This window comes from Myotis davidii, unplaced genomic scaffold, assembly GCF_000327345.1.
Source record: "Myotis davidii unplaced genomic scaffold, ASM32734v1 scaffold18, whole genome shotgun sequence".
Lineage (NCBI taxonomy): Eukaryota > Metazoa > Chordata > Mammalia > Chiroptera > Vespertilionidae > Myotis > Myotis davidii.
This window is the reverse complement of record NW_006292696.1, coordinates 4695558-4708140: the sequence shown is the minus strand read 5'-3', so window position 1 is coordinate 4708140 and position 12583 is coordinate 4695558. Positions and strand designations below refer to the sequence as shown.

The following is a 12583-nucleotide window of genomic DNA, read 5'->3' as shown; positions in this document are numbered from 1 at the left end:
GGTATTACATACATCAACCCCAGCATCTCTCTTGTCACAGCCAGATCCGTGATTTTTTTTATATGACCAGTATTGAGAATCTTCTGAACTTCTCTAACATTCTGTAATGTTCTGGAAACAATGGGACCCAAAGGCTTCAGAATATCTCGGAAGTTTCTAACCAGATGTGTTTGTTTGGGGCTTGGGATAGGGGATGTATTCCAGGAAAATTTAAACACAGTTTAAAATCTCAACTCCACATTATCAGACATTAGAACTGGGAGGGGCCTCAGAGATCCACTAACCCATCGGTTCTCAACCTGTAGGTCGCGACCCTTTTGGCGGTTGAACAACCCTTTCACAGGGGTCGCCTAAGACCATCGGAAAATACATCTATAATTACATATTGTTTTTGTGATTAATCACTATGCTTTAATTATGTTCAATTTGTAACAATGAAACTGGGGGTCACACACATGAGGAACTGTATTAAAGGGTCACGGCATTAGGAAGGCTGAGAACCACTGCACTGACCCATCTCACTCATTGTACAAATGAGGCAACAGACTGAGAGGCAGAGCTCACCAAGCTGGTGGTGTCTGCTCTCAGGTGGAACTCAGACCTGCCTCTTGCAGAGTCTCGGGACCCCTCAAGAGCACTTCATGGACGTGGCCAGGTTGCTCAGTGGGTTAGAGCATTCCCTCATATGCCAAGGTTATGGGTTTGATCCCTGGTCAGGGCACATACAAGAGTCAACCAAATTGCCTTAACTGGTTTGGCTCAGTGGATAGAGCGTCAGCCTGCGGACTCAAGGGTCCCAGGTTCAATTCTGGTCAAGGGCATGTTGCAGGCACAACCCCAGTAGGCAGGAGGCAACTGATTGATGTTTCTAACTCTCTATCCCTCTCCCTTCCTCTCTGCAAAAAAAATCAATAAAATATATTTTTAAAAAAATCAACCAATGAATACATAAATAAGTGGAATAATGAATCAATGTTTCTTCCCCCCACCCCCACTCTCTTCCTCTTTCCAAGTTTAAAAAAAAAAAATGTCTGCACATGGCTAGTGAACAATAAATGTTTGTGCTTGACGGTGATGCTTGGAGCATTATAAAGTAGAAAGAAGTGTGGAATAATGTTACATGAGAGCAACTAGATTAAGGTGGGCCTTGGAAGTCAGGTAGCAAAATTTGATCAGTATACAAGATAGACTTGTTGAACCAGGGAATATATACATTACATAAATACCTGGGATATTGAAAAACAATATGGGTACCTCTGAAAGGAAAGATGAGGATAAACATGAACAAGTTGTACAAAATGTAATTTGTGACCAAGCATTCATGGTCCTTTATTAGCCAAATAGAGCATGACACATCTATACAATGGGGCGGCATGCAGCCATTAAAAAGAATGTGCTATCACTTCAAGGTACTATATGAAACAATTTCCACGTGTGAGTGTTAAATCGAAAAAGCAAGGAGCAGAACTAACACACCTGTGTATAAGGTTTCTAAAGAAGAGAGGCAGACATGTTTGTATTTACATAAACAAGCCATGGACAGATAGAAAAAAACACTGGGTTGGGGAGAGGGAGTGAAAAAAGACTTTTTCCTGTCCACTCTTTTGCCCCTTTTGTATTTCGTATGAGATGCACATATTGCCTATTCAAAAATAATTTTTAGAAATTTAAAAAAAATAAAAGCTCGGTTCCTTTTCAAAGGTGCTCACCCATTCATTTCATGGATCCTGGATCCTAATTTCACCTGTTTCAATCAACATGTAAACTTCACCTCTCCAGGCGCCCCTTAGTATAAGCACATGCACCTCTTCTCCCTTGCCTGCCCTCCCCAGCAATAACAAGTTAAAAGAGAGAGAGAGAGTGAGCTTCTCTGCTCCATGTAACCTTTTATCTACTTGGACTGCCTGCCTTCTGCTTTCCACATCTCTTACTCAAACTGCCTCCTATGGGACAGCAACATTTTCTTAAGTTGAGGAAGATGAAGAAAGTTTCTAAAAAGAAAACAAAAGCCCAAAGTTTGGCCAAGTGCCCTCTTTCAAGCTCCTGCCTGACTACCCACCTCCTCTGGGCTTAAAGGAGGTGTTGTTTGGCAAGAAGGGCACTTTTTGTCTCCAGTCTACACGGACGCAGGCTTTTTTCTCTTGTCACGTGCCTGGCTCAAGCCAGTGGGCTGCTGTGTAACGTGATCTCCAAGGCCAGCCTCCTGACCCACTCCAGTTACAAAACAGGGTTAGGCGACTGCAGCCGCCTGGGCAGGGGCTGAAGGGGAAGAGAAAGCAGCCCTGAGCTGTGGCCGGGACATTGGAGGAGCTGGGAAGCAGCCCACTGCAGAGGTGAGTGGGAACTGCTGGGGAGGGAAGTTCTTGCCAAAGTCAAGACCAGTCCAAGTTCATTTAAAGAAAAGGCAAGCCTGCCCTAGCCGGTAGCGCAGTGGATAGAGCGCCGGCCTGCAGATTGAAGGGTCCCAGGTTTGATTCCAGTCAAGGACACTGGCCCTGGTTGCAGGGCCCCCAGTAGGGGGCGTGCAGGAGGCAGCTAATCAGTGACTCTTCCTTGATGTTTCTTTCTCTCCCTTTCCCTTCCTCTCTGAAATCAATAAAAAGATTTTTTTTTTTTTTTTTTAAAGGAAGGAAAAGGCAAGCCCTGACCAGTGTGGCTCAGTTGGTTGGAGCGTCGTCCCATACACCAAAAAGGTTGCAGTTTCGATTCCTCGTTAGGGCATAAACCTAGGTTTCAGGTTCCATCCCGGTCGGGGTATATAGGGGAGGCAACCAATTGAGATCAATGATCTCTCATATCAATGTTTTTCTCTCTCTGTTTTTCTCTAAAAACCAATAAAAACATATCCTCAACTGAGAATTAGAAAAAAAAAAAAAAGGCAAAATACATTCTCACGTTTGATACCTCCTATCCTCTCCACTCAAGATCTGTGTCGGAACAATGTCCCAGAATGTTTTCTTCCCTCCTTCCTTCCTTCTTTATAATTAAATAATTTTTAAAATGTTTGAGGCAAGATTGGTTTATAACATTGTTTCAGGTGTGCAACATTATACTTCAACATCTGAATATACTGCATCATGCTCACCTCAAAAGTCAAGCTTCCAGCCATCACCATGCAGTTGACCCCCTTTCCATTTTGCCTTCCTCCAGCCCCTTCCCCTCGGGTAACCACCATCTGTTGTCTGCTTCTGTAGGTTTGCTTTTCGTTTGTTTTGTTGTTGTTTGCTCATTTGGTTTTGGTTTTATAGCCCACATATGAGTGAAATCATATGGTGTTTGTCTTTTCCTATCTGACTTCTTTTACTTAGTGTAATACTTTTAAGGTCCATCCATGTTGTCATAAATGGCAGGATTTCACCTTTTTATGGCTGAGTAATGGTATATAGACCACATTTGCTTATCTTTGGTTGTTGATGGGCACTTAAGTTATTTCCATATCTTTTACAAAAAATTTTAATTTATTGATTTGAGAGAGAGAGGAAATAGAGAGAGAAACATTGATATGTTGTTCCACTTACTTATGTATTCATTGGTTGATTCTTGTATGTGCCTGACCAGGGATCGAACTCACAAACTTGGTGTATGGAGACAACACTCTAAACAACTGAGCTAACCAGCCAGGGCTATTTCCATATCTTGACTATTGTAAATAATGCTGCAATGAGCATAGGTGTGTAAATATTGTTTCAAATTAGTATTTCATATTCTCCAGGTAAATACACAGAAGAGAAATAGCTGGGTCACATGGTAATTTGAGGCATCTTCATACTGTTTTCCATAGCGGCTGCACTAATTTACAATCCCACCAGCAGTGCACAAGCGTTCTCTGTTCTCTGCATCGTCAACAGCATTTGTTATTTCTTGTCTCTTTGATGATAGCCATTCCAACAGGTGTGCAGTGATTCTCATTGTGGTTTTGATTTACATTTCCCTAGTAATTAATGATGTTGAACATCTTTTCATGTGCCTGTTAGCTATCTGTATGTCTTCTTTGCAAAAGTGCCTATTCAGGTCCCTTACCCTTTTTTTAAATACTTTTTTATTGATTTCAGAGAGGATGGGAGAGAGAGAGAGAAACATCAATGATGAGAGAGAATCATTGATTGGCTTCTTCCTGCATGCCCCCTACTGGGGATCAAGCCCGCAACCCAGGCATGTGCCCTTGACTGGAATTGAACCCAGGACCCTTCAGTCTGCAAGCTGACGCCCTATCCACTGATAGAGCTCCTAGCCCATTTTTTTGATTGGGTTTTTTGGTTGTTGTTGTTGTTGAGATGTTTGAATTCTTATATATTTTGATATTAACTGCTTATCAGGTATATGATTTGCAAATATCTTTTCCCATTCGTAGGCTGCCTTTTCAATTTGTTGGTGGTTTCCTTTGCTGTACAAGCGCTTTTTAGTTTGATGTAGTCCCATTTGTTTATTTTTGCTTTTGTTTCCCTTGCCATTGGAATTAAATCCACAAAATCATCGCTAAGTGATGTCCAGCAACTTAGCATCTGTTTTCTTGCATGTGTTTTATGGTTTCAGGTGTGACATTCAAGGCTTTAATCCATTTTGAGTTAATTTTTGAGGATGGCTGAAAGGCAGTCGTCTAGTTTCATTCTGCATGTGGCTCTTGGGACATTTGCTTAGTGCTAATGTCTGCGTCCTCTGCCTCTATTTGTACCATCTACCTCTTCTGTAGTCTTGTTTTGACAGCAACCGACAGGTAATCCTGTCTTACGGATTTGGGTTTGGCTTCTAGACCATGTTTAGGAGAAACTCCCAAGTCAGAACTCAAAAGAGGAAAATCTAACTGGAAGAGACTGGCAGGAAGCAACTGCGGTCGAATTGCTCCTCTCTAACCTGCCAGAGTCACCCAGAGGGACGGGGCCGATGACAACAGTCTTAAAATCTAAAGGCCCAACCATATCAAAGCTGTTTTGATGCTACATACTGAAATTCATCAATGGCTTGGTTTTAGAATTGCTAGTGGCCTGGTAGGACTAGGGCAGGCACTACCTGTCTGTGCTCTTCCAAGAACACATCCAGCCAGACAAAGTGTTCAGGAAGCCTGGCTTTTGCCAGAAACCATGGGCAGTCAGAACAGGTCAGTTCTGTTATCGAGGCTTAACACGGTTTCTGAATGAGAGGACTATGGTTAGTGTGTAGGCGGGAGTGAACAGCAGGCCCGGGATTTCAGGGTTCTCTTCCAGGCCTTTGGGACTTGGCAAGCAAGACAAGAGAGACAAGACGCCGGCCTGTGGGCTGCCTCAGTTTCGTGTGCGATTCCAACCAAATGTCTCTGGTTGGGATAGGAAGGTGCAATTCAGTTTGGTAAAACAGAAATGCTCTGAGCAGCAACTTCTGACCTTAGGAAGGAAAATCATGAGTACAGGGAAAGGTCCTGAGATGTCCAATAGCAAATGTTGGACACCTTCTGACTGCAAAGAAGCAATGCTTTTCATTCATTTCTCCTTCTTTTATTTATTCAACACCTACTTCCCGGGTACGTGCTACTGGCCACGCCTGTGCTTGGTGCTGAGGATACAGTAAACATGACAGGCAGGCGTTCAGCCTCCCGGCCGCGCAGTCGGTGGCAGTAATGGCTAAAACTGTCCAGAGGGAGTTGTTTTGTCTCAGAATTTGGACTTTCCCTTCAGGCATTTCATCATCTTGAATGAATATCTTTTTCCTTAAAAGCCTCGCTTAGGCCCAGACCATGGTTACAGCAGCTCCTGAAAACCCTCTTCACCAGAGGCTGTAAGCGGTGTAATCGCATTTCAGGTCAGTCTCAGCCCTGGAAGCCCATTGCTGGGCTTGTTCTAAGAATGCAAACAGCCACCTGGACCGGTTTGGCTCAGTGGATAGAGCGTCGCCCTGCGGACTGAAGGGCCCCAGGTTCGATTCTGGTCAAGGGCATGTACCTTGGTTGCGGGCACATCCCCAGTAGGTGGTGTGCAGGAGGCAGCTGATCGATGTTTCTCTCTCATCTTTGTTTCTAACTCTCTGTCCCTCTCCCTTCCTCTCTGTGAAAAATCAATAAAATAAATTTTAAAAAAATGCAAACAGCCTAAAATAATGCCAGGAGTCCCAGTCCCCATGTCAGCAGCCCTCCCCCTGTGTCATCTCCCTCTTACGAAACACAAATGTGTGTTATTCCAAAATCACATGTAGCACTACGCAAAGCGTGTGGAGGCCTGCATTTTGCCAGGAACTGTGAAGTTCCCAACAAGTCAGTTCTGCTGTGTGGGTCTATCTCCTTAGCTACAGAAAGGTGATCCACGAGGTCTTTTCTCTCTCTCTGTTTCCTCTAAGGTAAATAATTGTAATAATTTCACAAGATGTACACAAGAAACCTTGCACTTTCACATAGATATAACAAATCTCAATACTTATGAAATGGGAACCGTTATTAACCATGCAGAATATCAGGAACAATCAGGAATATCTGGAAGAATCAGGACAAAACTACACTCTCTCTACTCCTCCCACCCTCACCCCATCCCTGCCCTGTGTTCAGATCCCTCAGGTCACGGACATCAGTTGCAGCCTCACTGTGTCCTTTATCTAGATTGGGGGATTCTGCAGTAAAAAGCTTGCACAGTCAGAATCATCTGCTTTTGAAAGAAACACACTAAAAAGTACCTAATTTGGATAATCTCACAATACATATCCAATTCCCTTTAAGAAGGAATCAATTCATGGTTATAGAGTATCAGAATACTTATTTTTAGTGCATTTCATTTCTTTCTCTTCCCTGAATGAATTCTCATTATAAATCCTATTTCATAATCTCCTCCGATATATTTATCACTTGGAAAATCTAGGTTATATAGTGTTACTTTATTAAATAGGGCACAAAGCACGTCTTCTTTATCTTTGTATCTCCTGTGCCTAGCATTGTAGCTAGCTCACAATAAATGATTCTTAAAAGGATGGTTAATATTTTAGAGAAACATGGTCTATTTTCCCTTTGGTATTAAAGACACACAATATCTAATACACTGTTCATGGCTAAGAGGGGCTGATCTCATTCCTTTGTGTCCCTTTAAAATCCTGATGCCTACCTCACATTCACTCACATCAGCACTTTGTATACTTTTTGCAGACTCCGTCGGTATAATGAGCACTGGATCTAAATAACTGTGATCTGAAGTTGAATGCTGAATATCTCGAGGCCTCCTTTTCTTCAGATGGAAAATGGGGGCATTAGAATAAATGAGCTTAAGACAACTTCTAGTTCTTAGATGAGGGAATCTGAAAGAATTTAAAAAGTAGAGAAAAAGTCAGAGAGGACACAATAAAAATGTGATTATAGTACCTTAACATACTAAATATTTAATAATTGTTGTTGATTTCGTTTTCCAAAGTTTCTAACTTGAGCACTACCAGGGGCCAACAATATTAAGGAACTTCTCTGTCCGCTGTGAGGTCTCCCCTAGAATCTTTCTGACTGACTCTCTTCACTTAAAACTGAAAACATGTCTGCAGACAGGTAGGGAGGTACGGAAACCAAGCTGCCTCGGCATAAAATATTCAGCAGAATGACAGGACTGAGTAGCTCAGAGAGTCTCCGACCTAGCTAAGGTTCTTGGGAGAGAGCCTGTGGGCTATTGGCTTTGCCAGAGAACAAATGTCAGGTTAGGAAATACTCTGGCTGCCTTCTGATGGTATCAGATGCCAAGAGATAATCGCCGTGACTCCTCCGACCAAGTGGGCCTTCCACCATCCGAAGATAAGCAGTCACTTTCCCTCTGGCCAGGAGGTTTGGGCGGAGCAGAGGGTTCCAAGGTCAAATTGATATCTTAGCCCCTCATCACTCCATCTCAGCAACACTCAGTTTTCATAACATGGACTTGACAAACATCCACGCCCTGCCCTGTGACATCAACCAGAGCTGCGGCCGCCTCCTCCCAGGGTGAAGGTCTTGGTGTACTTGCACCATTCTAGTCTCTCTTAGGTTTTGTTCTTAATTTTAATATGTGGTCCTGTTTATTTATACTTACTCCTCAGCTTCTGTTTCAGAAGTCCATTTCAAAAGAAGTGATAGCTTACAATAAAAGCTAATATATATCAGAACTGCAAATAAATAAAAACTGGAAACCATCAGGCACTCAATAACTACCTTTCATATTGCTCTGAGGGGGGTGGAAAGGCGTTGGGTTCCATAGAGAAAAGAACCAGTTGCTTTGCTGCTAATGCTTTGCTTTCAGACAACTTAAAATTGTTAACAAAAAGAAGGCGGGAGGAGGGGAAGAGGGAAAAGGAGGGGGAGGGGAAGGAATAGAAGGAAGAAGGAGAAAACAATTGCATGGCTCTTAATCATCATAGTTACCTTCCACAATCTAATGAAAGCCGTGGATCCTTCCACCCTGAAAAATGAGCACAGAAAAGCTGGCATACAATTTCAAGGGAGACAAAGACTTCTCAACGCCCTTCAGGAATTGAAAGTAATCTTGATTTAGAGTAAAGGGAGCGCAAATTACTGTACGACTCTTCAGTAAAATGTTTCCTATGAGTGGGCACTAAATTCGTTTAAAAATGTTTAAATGTTTCCGTAATTTTCTGAACAGGTAAAATATACTCATGGCACAGAATTCAAAATGGTAAAAAGATAGGCTTGCTTCTGCCCATCCCTCAGCTGCCCAGTTCGCCTCACCAGAAGCCACCATTGTTCTTCCAGTGCTAGTCTAATATTACGTGTATTATTTTATACGGACATAAACAGCATACAAATACACTCATGCACGGTTGCATATGTTCCACACATTGCTTTTTTCACTTAATATTTCTGAAGAGCCCACACAAAACTGCCTTATTTCTTCCATGGCTGCAGAATGTATCATTACTGGATTTATTTAACCAATCCTCTCTTGACGGAAGCTGAGGAGTAAGTTTCCAATCTCTAGCCATTAAAAACAATTTCACAATGAACACCTTGCACATATATATTTATATAATCTATAATAATAAAAGCATAATGTGCTAATTAGACCGGACGTCCTTCCTGACGACCTTCTGGACGAAGCCAGGGCTACGAGGGAAGCCTGGGTCCTGAGTGCCACAGGGAAGCTGGTGCCAGCAGCCGAGGAAAGGAAGGCCTACTTTTGCACGCATTTTGTGCATCAGGACTATAAATAGAAAAAAAAATCTGAAGAAGTATAATTGAGCATTAAATTTAACTCTGAGCTCTCTGGCAGCCAAAGCAAAACAGGTTGATGGGGGGTTTTGGCCAGGTGGCTCAGTTGATTAGTGTCATCCCAATATGCCAAGGTTGGGGGTTTGATCCAATGCCAGGGCACATACAAGAAGCAACCAGTGAATGCATAAATAAGCAGAACAACAAATCAATGTTTCTCTCTCTCCCTCATTAAAAAAAGGGGGGGGGGTGTTGGTGGAGTACTACCTATTTCTTTTTTCATTCCACAAGAAAGCATACCACTTCTTCCAAAGAGAAAAACTTACGTGCACTAGTTTCTTTGGGGGAACTAAATAATGGAATAAGGACGATCTTCCATTGCAGTTTTTATATTCATATGGCAGATTCTACATCTACCTTGCTTTAAAAAGAAAAAAAAAAGTATGGTCTAAAACCCAATCTGGGAGGGAAAGGGTCAGTGTTGAGATTTGAAACCATGTCTCCCAGAGCACGGAGAAAGCCTGAATGTGGCCCTTTTTAAAGATTCCTGAGGTGTGCCGGGTCTCCTGCCCTACTCAGCATTTCCTCAGCGGCGGCCCAGACCTTGAGCCCAGTGCTTTCATATGGACATTGGAATGATGGGTTGATGCATCTAGATAGGGGCTCCAGGGCTCCTTGCAGAGTAAATGCTCCATAAATCATCTCAGAAGGATTAGAGGAGCTTCTACAAGATCAAAGGTCATGTCTTAGTTGTTTCGCAAGCTCTTATCGAAGATAGTGGTGATAAGACGCTGGGAAAAGGCTAGGAATGAGTCTGACTTGTAAGTGAAGTTCCCATGGCGTGGCATAGCCAGGAGAGTCCTGGAAGCTTAAGACAGACAGACAGACAATCTCCTCAGCTTCCTGCCCAAACAGGATGCTCACCTCAACAGGATCAACAGAGCCGTTCCCACTCCCAGAAGCCCCGAGGGCGAAACCACGTGGAGTGAACGTTCTACCTGCAGGTGGTTTGCACACGTTCCTTCTCCATGTCTCTTCCAACTTGGTGTTTCCTTTAATATTTACGAACTTATTATGAAGACATCTGACAGGCTTATCCCCACAGGTGCCTAGCACTGCCTTCCTCATGCCTACTGGTCTGTGCTTCGGGGGCCCCAGGCAGCAGGCAGACGGCAGGATTGAAAGTGATCTGCCTCCCTCATCCCAGAATCCTGTCACTGCACAAAGTGTGGCTTGTCTGAATGGGGCCTTGTCCACCGGGACGATGTGGGCCAGACTCTGGACCGGGCCAACCGGAAGTGCCCTGGACAGTGGAGGTGGAGAAAAATCGTTATTCAAAGGAGACTTCTTACCCAGCCATTAGGGCTCAGTGGTTGTCAACCTCAGAACCAGAGGGAGAGAGAGAGAGAAACCTCAATGATGAGAGAGAATCATTGATCAGCTGCCCCTGCACACCCCATACCGGGGATCGAGCCCACAACCAGGGCATGTGCCCTGACCAGGAACTGACCTGGCAACTTCTCGGTGCCCAGGACAATCAACGCCCAGCCAACTGAGCCACACTGGCCAGGGCTCTTTCGTTAGTTTTCATGAGAACCCACAGGGAGGCAGAACTCCACAGCTACAAGCCACAACAGGTTCCCCTGCTCTCTTCCAGGCCACAGAGGGAGCTGGAGGAGGGAGCAAAGGCAGGCCCAGGTGGGGCTGGGTTGGGGTGGGGGGCTCAGGTGGGAGTTGGGCCAACAATGGCCAAACATTCAGGTGCCTTTTCTTAAATCAGATGCTATCTCCCTGGCTGGGCATCACCGTCCCAGCACTTCTCCCTGACAGGCTTCTCTCTGAGCTGCCTGCATCCCTCCTGCCAGCCTGTGTTCACCGTGGAGACGGTGAGAGCCTGCCTGGCACCTCCTCTGCTGTCCTAACTTTATAAGTCGCCATTCTCTCTTCCTTCCTGCCACCTAAGTAACATAAGAAATGTGGATCAAGGGAAGCGGTTTCCTGAGGTCCTAGCTGGTGAACATGCATCTAGGACAGTGGTTCTCAACCTTCCTGATGCCGCAACCCTTTAATACAGTTGCTCATGTTGTGGTGATCCCCAACCATAAAATTATTTTCATTGCTACTTCATAACTGTAATTTTGCTACTGTTATGAATCGTAATGTAAATATCTGATATGCAGGATGGTCTTAGGCGACCCTGTGAAAGGGTCGTTTGACCCCCAAAGGGGTCCCGACCCACAGGTTGAGAACCGCTGATCTAGGATCATAAAACCAGGTACCATCATCAAACACGGAAGAATGAAATGTCCTTAGAGATATGGGAAGCAGGACCCCGATCTTGGCTTTGCCATCTGTAAACTCTTGAGAGGTCCCCTAGCCTCCTCTGATGAGGTTCCTTCATCCTGGTCACATGGTGGGACCAGGTGATCACTCATGCGCCTCTTCAACCAGGTTATGACACTATTCAATAGGGACAATGACAAGTGTTGTGAGGCCCTGACCAGGTGGCTCAGGCGTTGGGAGAGTCTTCCGGTACACCTAAAGGTGGTGGGTTCAATCCCCGGTCAGGGTGCATATGGATGCTTCTCTCTCACATCTCGCAGCAGAGATCACATGGCTGAAAGACACTGGTGTTATTCCCATTTTATAGCTAAGGACAGAGATTTCTTCTGGACGAGAGAGAGTCATACTGAGGCAGAGAGTGAAGCTACTCAAAAAGAAGGATTTGTCACAGCCCGTATCTGAGAAAGCCTATTCCAGGCAAAGTCCCATTGGCAACCCCCTGATTCACATTACTGGTGCCCAGAGCAACCTTGTAAAACTTTTTTTTAACATTGATTTTAGAGAGAGAGGAATGATGGAGAGAGAGAGACATCAATTTGTTGTTCTGCTTATTTATGCATTCATTGTTTAATTCTTGTATGTGCCCTGACTAGTTATCCAACCACACCTTGGCTTATTGGGACGGTGTTCTAACCAACTGAGCTACCCGCCCAAAGCCCAGAGCAACTTTTTAAAACTCCCCAGGTGATTTTAATGAGTGGCCAGCACTAAAAATCACCGCTAGCCATTCCCCTGACTTTTCCGTTCCCTGCTTCCTTGGCCGCACGTGAAATGACATCCAGGCCCACCTGTGTTTTCTTATTGCAGATGAAGGGGGAAGCTGGACGTCAGCGCCATGACGAGAAGCCGAAGCAGGTAAACGCCAGCACCCACCCACCACACTGGGGAGGAAGCAGCCAGGGGCCCTCTCCATCCCCGCACTTGCTCATATCTGAGGTCTCCCGAGGTTTAGGGGGAACTGACACATGGCCGTGAGCTAATTTCAGTAGCTGAGCCAAGAGCAAGCACTTGACTGCAAGCTTCCTTATAAGCAAAGCCCCTTTGCCTGCCCGAGGGAACAGCCAGCCCCATAGCTGCCCTCCCGTTGTCTCTTGGCCCTTAGAATGTCCCATG

The 12583-nt window shown here is 44.6% G+C and overlaps 1 protein-coding gene across 1 annotated transcript in view; it reads left to right on the top strand.

The window, feature by feature from the left end:
* The first annotated feature begins 2228 nt into the window (after positions 1–2228).
* FAXDC2 (fatty acid hydroxylase domain containing 2) overlaps positions 2229–12583 on the top strand; it is a 20941-nt gene continuing 10586 nt past the window's right edge. The window contains exons 1-2 of the mRNA XM_006766284.2: positions 2229–2333; positions 12278–12325. Coding sequence (XP_006766347.1) covers positions 12278–12325 — 48 coding nt within the window. The 5' untranslated portion in view covers positions 2229–2333. The remainder of the gene's footprint in view (positions 2334–12277; positions 12326–12583) is intronic.